Below are 8,097 nucleotides of genomic sequence, written 5' to 3'. Positions count from 1 at the left end.
AAAACAAGTGAAGAATTAAGACCTGTCAAAGCAACAAACTCATTTTCAAAATTTGAGACCTGTCAAAGCAAAAGGCTCAATATCAAAATTTGAACACTGTCAAAGTAACTAGATTAGTTCAAACAAATTTAATACCTGTCAAAGCAACTTGCTCATTATCAAAATAATAAAATTTGATATCTGTCAAGACAATAGGCTTAGTATTAAAATTTGAACCCTAAATAGGTCACAGGATCAGTTCAATGGAATTTAAGACCTGTCAAATCAACAAGTTGATTATCAAAGTCTAAGATTTGTCAAGGCAACAAGCTTAGTATCAAAATTTGAACCCTGGCAAGGTAATAGGATCAGTTCACAGAAATTTAAGACCTGTCACAGTAACAAGCCTTTTTATAAAGAAGCTTCAGATCAGCCAACAAATATTCTCACCAAGTGCTCAGCCAGGAAATGTTGGAGCACTTCAAAATACTGCTTGTTTTCATTAAGGGGTAGGGGCAGATGTTAACGTGCTATGAGGGTTCAACACATTTGTAATTGATTTTCAGTTAAACTGTTTTCCTTGCATATAAATTTGAATGTAAATCTTCCTCTGGAATGTACAATTTATATGCAATAATATATTCTATTCTGCCCCTCCTTGGCCTATCATTCAAAAGCACGAATGTCCTTTCAATAGTGGAAAGAAAATGTACAGAGGAAACACAAGTTGGTCCTTAGCAAAATACAATGTACGCTCAAGGAATCAGCAGGGCATTGACGATGTGGGTTATAAAAAACATTTAAACAAAACTGATGATAGGAGATAAACTTGCATATGGAGCAAGTTTATTAGCAAGTTATCACTTAACAGGTTTACAGTAATCATATAAAAACAAAGGAAATGATTCAAACTAATATACTGCATTATGGGTAAACATTAAACAATAGCCTGATTTTGTTCTACAAGCTCTTTTCATCAGGAAATCTGGGAAGTCGGACAAGTGAGTTAACTCTTGTAACACCTTCAAGTCCAGACCAGTTCTGATCAATGGCATCAAGAGGTTCAACAGGATCTAAAACATTTTCTTCACAGCACTCTTTTAGTTCTTTTGAAGGTTCCAATATGACTATTGATTGAAGGCAAGATTGAGATTCATCAGTAGCTCGGATTGTAAAAAGACGCTGCAACAATGGACCCTCCTCTTCTATCTGGTCTTTTTGCTGCCCAGTAAATGCATCTTTCAGTCCATTACCAACCATGCCAAGGGGCTCCATCTGATCAATACCATTTGAAGAGGTTGATATGTTCTCCTGTCCTAGCTGGTCATCCTCTTTAGAATCTAAATACAAACACACTACAGCACAATCATCCATCTTCGATGTTGGATACTTAAATCTCCATTCACGAACGGCTGATTCTACTAGCATTCTTGCAGCCAAGGATCGAGTAGGTGCAGATGAGACAATCTGAACCACTTCTTCATTGCTCAAGACATCCCAAACCTGTAGTATATATGATAAAAACATTAGTCTTTACCTGGATAGTTATTCAAAATGAAGAAACTAAATAAACTGCAGAATTGCTAAATGTATTAGAAAGGTTGATGATTAAACCGCAACAGTATACTAGAAGAAGCTTTAAAACAAATTCCTTTCAAGATGCATAGAGTGGTGAACATCTCATTCAAACCAGAATTCATTATCACAAGTAGTTTACAGGAAAACACAAATTTGGCTTGATTTGGGGAGCAATGACATTCACTTAATTTAATGATGTCTTCCTGTGTCTTCAAGGGTTAACTGCAAAAAATGGTTCCTTGGCCCGTTTATTAAAACAATTTTCTTATTGTTTATACTTTATAATGTAGTTGATAATAAAGAAACGTAACCATTTTCTTAATGCATTTTTACCTCAACAAGTATAGACAGCACTCTTGGAACATGAGAAAGGAATAGTCCCTAAAGAAAGAAACTTCTAGTTGCTATTGAAGCTATCTAAGGTAATCATTTTATCGCATGTATCCTTGAACAAGAACCCAAACATGTGGCAAGATCATAAATAATTATAAAGTACTACTATTTTTCTCATAATTGACACACTTTTGAAATGTGAAATTTTTCTCTCTATAATAAATGCTAGTAGGTTCCGTTTTTGATAGAATCTAAAAACATGTGGCACAGTCAAGGCAATTTGAAGTTTATGCATATTAAGAATTCAAAGGGAGGCTCTGATTTCTAAATTTCATTTACAAAACATTGACATTCTGGCGTACGTGCACTTCAAGAAACTCAAGAAAACCTTCTCAAATGAAGGCAAAGCACCAAGTACAGAATGATAACTTGCAACTTTACATGTTTGGTTTGAGACAAAGGATGGAACATTTAAACAAAATAAGATACAAAAACTAGTGATTTGAAACAATTCAAGTGGTAATTTCAAAGAAAGCAAAAACTAGTGATTCTAAATGTACAAAACATTCCAAACATTACAACATTATATTTCAAAATGCTTCCCTAACAGGCTACAAACTTCAATTAGTGGTCAGAAAGTTGTTCCACTGTTTCTCCGAGTTTCATATGATGGGGGATGAAGGGATGTATGGAATGAGGTTTCAAGGGACAGAAAAATAATTCTCAAACTTTGGGGACGGTAGGGGGGTGGTATGTGGAGGGTTATTAAAATGACTTGAACAAATTAAAAGCAGCTAAAGTTACAATATGCTGCATTTGCAATAATTTTGCCCCTTTAGGTTTTTAATATTTTTTTTCCTTAAAATACTTTTTTATTTTTATGTACCAAAAGAGCAGGTTGTGCAGTCCTGAAAAATGGGGATGATCCCTCCATGTGCCCAAGTCCTGGGGATGTCAGGCCATTGGGGTTGCCCCCCCATGTTCCCAAGTCCTAGGGATGTCAGGATGTTGGGGACATCACTGGTGGCCCCTAGGGTGATATACCCATGGATCACTTGATGATAACTCCACATCCAGCTTCCCAATATGGGCAATTACTATGACATTGTTCATAAATGTAAAATAAACATATGTGTGCTATTCTCTTAAGTGATCCATTGAATTGAATGAAATGATGAACATCTGCAAATAAGCCAACCATGCAGTGCTCCCCACTGTCTTGTAAAAAGATCGATAATTTACCAGCTCCATTGTGATAATTAAAAAATTTACCCTTTCAATTATCCATTTACAAGGTCAATTGTGATTTCCAATGTACGCATTGGTCCCCTGCCCTCAATACCCCATTCTAGATGTCATGGAAGTTTTGGGAACTTGGGGAAGCATCCCATGTTTTCAATACCTCAAGACTCAAATTCTTGTTAATTTCATACATGTGAGAGATATTATGAGATTTAATTGTTTATTGACAGTATGATTCTTATGTTGAATTTCCGTAAGTCTTGCTGGAACATTGTAATAATTGATCAGAGAAATAGAAACAAGTACAGTGAAAATAAAATCATGAGAGTAAGTGCAATGACAAATTAATAAATATAATTTAGAGTGATCAGCTGCCTGAGAAGTCAGATGCCGATTTTATGATAGTAACCTCAGATTTGCACTGGGGGATTCCTTGCACCAAATTATAACCATCAACTGTTATGATGTGTATTATATTGTTGTCATTGACAATAAATATGGCCTTCCTAGAAGAAAAGACTTTGTTATTAATCCAATTGTTCCAAAAATACTGCTATATCAAAATTGGGATATCAACAGTGAGGCCTGGGGCACCAAAGTTAGATGGTGACATTCTGACAATGGCTAGAATGTAGGAAGAAAAATTATTAAAGGGAGACCCTCAATTAGAGGTCAATGCTCTTTGATTATTATTATATATACACCATTTGGCAAACTGCTTAAAATTGCAGAAAAGAGCTTTAATACTCCTCCATTTGACAATTATTCATTCATTGTGCATTTGAATAAGGATTCCACCCTTAAGAAAAATTGATATCATTCAAGATTGAGTCATATAGGTTCAACTGTTTTAATTCATCTTCTAGAAAATCCATTAGCCTTATTAAAGAGTGAGCAATTCATATATTGAGACTGCATGTACAAATTGATTAGACATGACAACCAAACCCATTAGCCTTAAGAAAAATTGGATCTCATTCAAGATCGACTCCATACCGTCTCTACTGTTTTAGGTATATCTTCTAGGAAACCCGTTAGCCTTATCCAAAATAAAGCAATTTATTTATTTAGAACACCTGTATTAATCAGTTAGGCATGATGATGAAATCCATTAACTAGCCTTAAAGAAAAATTGTTCTCGTTCAAGATTAACATCAACTGGCTCTACAGTTTTAGTTATATCTTTTAGAAAACCCATTAGGCTTATTGGAAAGGAAGCTATCCATATATTGAGACTGTCTGTGTATATCAGTTAGGCATGGTAGACAGACATGATAGCCATTTTAACCCACCAAATTCATTTGGTATGAAGGATGAGATTAGATAGTATTATGCCAGTTTGTTCTAATTAGCAAGCATAATGCCATATAGTGATATTGATAACAAAAATCCTTGCAGGAAGAATATTACAGGTGCTTTATCATCAAATGGTTCAAATCTACCCAAGGAAAATGTCTATTGGAGATTCAAGATGTCCAAAATGATGATATGTTATACTAGCAGACTCCATGGTCTTTGCAGCTAGTTATTTTTTATTTGATCGAGTAAAATTTGTTATTCTATGGCAAGAAAATTACATTGCCATCCCTTATTTGCATAATTGTGAATGCAGTAAATCAGAATGAGTATCTATTAGTTGCATCAAAAGGACAGATTTATGGCACAGCAGAGACATCATTCTGACCAAGACAGTTCAATCATCAGCATCATGAAGTATTACAGGTTAGAAAAGCATAAAGGAATCACACAGCAGGAGTACTGTACCTCAATAGAATCTTTGATATAATTAACGAGCTATTGCCTCTGTGTGTACAATGACATACTGACATGTTTTTTGGGAAAATGACAGTATGAAGAAAATTCGGACAATTATAAGAAAATTAATTAAATCAGCCACATTTTGGCAAGTTTGTATCAAGGCCAAGGATTACGGAGCTATGCTTTTCTTTTTGGATTATGTTCTTTTCCTAATATGATGCATCTTCATGTATTAATATTCTTCTGAAGCCATGACAATGTGCAAGAGATTAATGGGAATCAATTGTATTCATGAAAAAATTACATATTGCAAGCCCTAGCAAAATTGTGGAAATGTGTTATGAACAGAACCAAATACAAGAGTGAGAGTGCAAATGTTAATTAAGTATCACATGACAAGAGCGATTCAAGAACTAGGAGGCATCATACAACAACTGTAAATGGAAAGATTGTATTATGCAAATTCTTTGTACTAAATCTGAGAGGTTGGATCTATGCCACTAGCTGGCAATCTACAGTATTCTGTGTTTAATCTACAAGTGAAAAATTGTATTATGCAAATATCTTTGTACAAAATCTGAAAGCTTGGATCCATGCCAAAGATGTCAATCTATGTATTCTGTGTGTAATCTACAATCAATCTATCAAAGAATAGTTGTAATAAATTAATATACAAGAACGGAAGAGGAAGGGATGTCTTGGAAGCTGTAAGAAGCATAACTACATGCAATCTCTCAATTTGTGTTTTCTATTTTCTCACTTTTTTGAAACATCGAATAACTGGTGCACAAATAGGGATGACACTGTTGGAGGTCTGCAACATAAATAAAAATGAGATAGAGCTATGTGGTACGACCATGTGTTCTAGAAGAGTACTAAAGCTAGTGACCAAATAGCATATGGCATGAAGTAACACAATGGTTTTGTAAGCTGATCAAAGTTATAGATTTTCCTCGATCAAATTACCCCTTCGTAAAAAACAGTGCCCATCACAGCAAGGTGCAGTAGATGTGCAAAATTGTCTGCATCTTGCTTCAATGAATCGTTTTCCTTGAGAAGGTACTTGACCTGCGTTGATGATCTAGTCAAGAAGAATTTCTTGATTTTTGGTGCATATAACTCTTACATCAACTATTTGATCCAATTTTTCAAGAAGTGCTACAATCAGAACTAATCTCTGCCAGCTGAATTTCTTCTACTTGTTATTTAGTTTGATGGCTCTAGTTTAGTTGTAGTAGTTCCCAATGGCTTGTTTAAAATTGATAACTGTTGGCTTTTTTTTTGTCAAATAGTCATAGACAAGGAATGTATCCGATTTTGGTTTGGATTTCCCTAATCTACATGTATGCACACTAACTCTTTTGAATAATGCTTCTATTGTGTTATATTTTGTTACTCTATTTGGCTAGTTTCTATTATTGTATGAAATTAATACTTAAGCTAGATAACAGTTAACATCGGTATCATTGCTTACACAAAGTTCAAGTCAAATTAAAAAATAACTAGCGTTGGTCAGCACTATTGATAACTACACTAAATAACAAAATTAATGTCATTATGCCCGAACAAACTATCGATAACTACACTAAACAACAAAATTTATGTCATTATGCCCGAACAAACTATTGATAACTACACTAAACAACAAAATTAATGTCATTATGCCCGAACAAACATGAGAGACAAAAGAGTATAGTCAAAGGGCAGACTGTTAAGTCAGACAACACCTTTGATTGGTGGAACAACAAGAATGGAGGAGGCAGCAATGAGAAGCAATTGGATCCAAAAATTTATTATTCTGAAGTGAAAGCCAAAGCAGAAGTTGGAGATGTAGTTAGGTCGCAAACATCTTAACATTCAACTAACTATGAACAATGTATGGAGGAAGAGTGGGTAGAGATTACTAAACATTTTTTCTTTGCGGAAGAAGTGCATGTGGATCTCATAGAAGTATGGTTTGAGGAACCGACAAAGCCTTTTCAAGTAAAGTCATCACCTTAAGATGGAGTTTGAGGACTTCTTCACAAACAAAGAGAGGGAAGCACATGAAAGTAATGTTCAAGGCATTGAAGAGTTGATTTAAAAAGGAAACTAAGAAAAAGCTTTGGGCAAAGAATTGGAGTGGAGAAAAGAAAACCTAAGGGCAATAATACTGAAGTTTCCAAAAGAGTCAAGGATTCTCACATGTCTAGGAGTGCTAAGAGCACTTATATATCCTAATCAAAGCTTGCATAGGACAATGTTTGAGTTGCTAAATTTGCATAAGAACAAACCATGGTGATTCCACTAGCGAGCCTAAGTATAGAGAAGCAAAAGCTACCTAAGTGCATAGAAGATGGATTTGAAGTTCCAATGAGACACTACAAAACTTGTGAAACAATTTGGAGAATAAATGGGTAGAATGATCATTTCCAACAAACCTTAGAGGAGTGGAAATTGAATAGTAAATAGAGATTTAAACAATCAATCATAATACATGGAAGAAATTATGGAAGGCAATTGAAGAAGAATTTAGATTGGTCTAGGATGAGAATGAAATCATTGCCAAAATTTACAACACTTGGCAAGGGAAACATAGAAAATGAGAGTTTGCAAATGAAGGATCAAATTGAAGAAAGAACTGACCGATGGTAGATTGAAGAAAAGATGGTTCATCAAGGGTCTTATTCCTTCATTGTGAAAGGAAATGAAAATAGAGCCATTTTCATCATTACCAGAAGTGCACAACAAAGCCACAGAAAGGACAAGATATCTTCATGCTTGAAAAGAAAATTTGATGAAGAAAATTTGGATGCTAGCAATTATAGCAAATGGGGATCAATGCAAGCATTACAAGGATATATGCTCTATATAATGAAGTAATTAAAAGAAAACAAAGAATCCAACAAGTATCCTAAAGATTTATGGTGCATGGATTGTAAAGTAGAGAACCTTGAACCAAGAACATTTGCTTTAAAAAGACGTTTTGTGATATTTGTCAAATAATGGGCCATTCAACAAAGGAATACCTATATGATTTTAAAAGCAAGAGTACACAAGTACTCTCTACACAAGGAAATTAGTCTTCTCTACCCAACACACCGCCAAAGTTGCAAAAAAAAAAGAATGCATCTCCTAGAGACTATCAGAATCCAAGAAGTAATAATAACAAACTCAATAATAGTAGCAGGGGAGGTAGGAGTCGATACAATATGACTGCATATGCAG

At 34.6% G+C, this 8,097-nt stretch overlaps 1 protein-coding gene across 1 annotated transcript in view; it reads right to left on the bottom strand.

Moving 5' to 3' along the window:
- Positions 1 to 645: 645 nt before the first annotated feature.
- The window catches only part of LOC131031080 (probable protein phosphatase 2C 1), a 45,908-nt gene continuing 38,456 nt past the window's right edge, over positions 646 to 8,097 (bottom strand). Inside the window, exon 5 of the mRNA XM_057962109.1 lies at positions 646 to 1,482. Coding sequence (XP_057818092.1) covers positions 940 to 1,482 — 543 coding nt within the window. The 3' untranslated portion in view covers positions 646 to 939. The remainder of the gene's footprint in view (positions 1,483 to 8,097) is intronic.

This window comes from Cryptomeria japonica, chromosome 7 (assembly GCF_030272615.1).
Source record: "Cryptomeria japonica chromosome 7, Sugi_1.0, whole genome shotgun sequence".
Lineage (NCBI taxonomy): Eukaryota > Viridiplantae > Streptophyta > Pinopsida > Cupressales > Cupressaceae > Cryptomeria > Cryptomeria japonica.
This window is presented reverse-complemented; position numbering and strand designations above follow the sequence as displayed.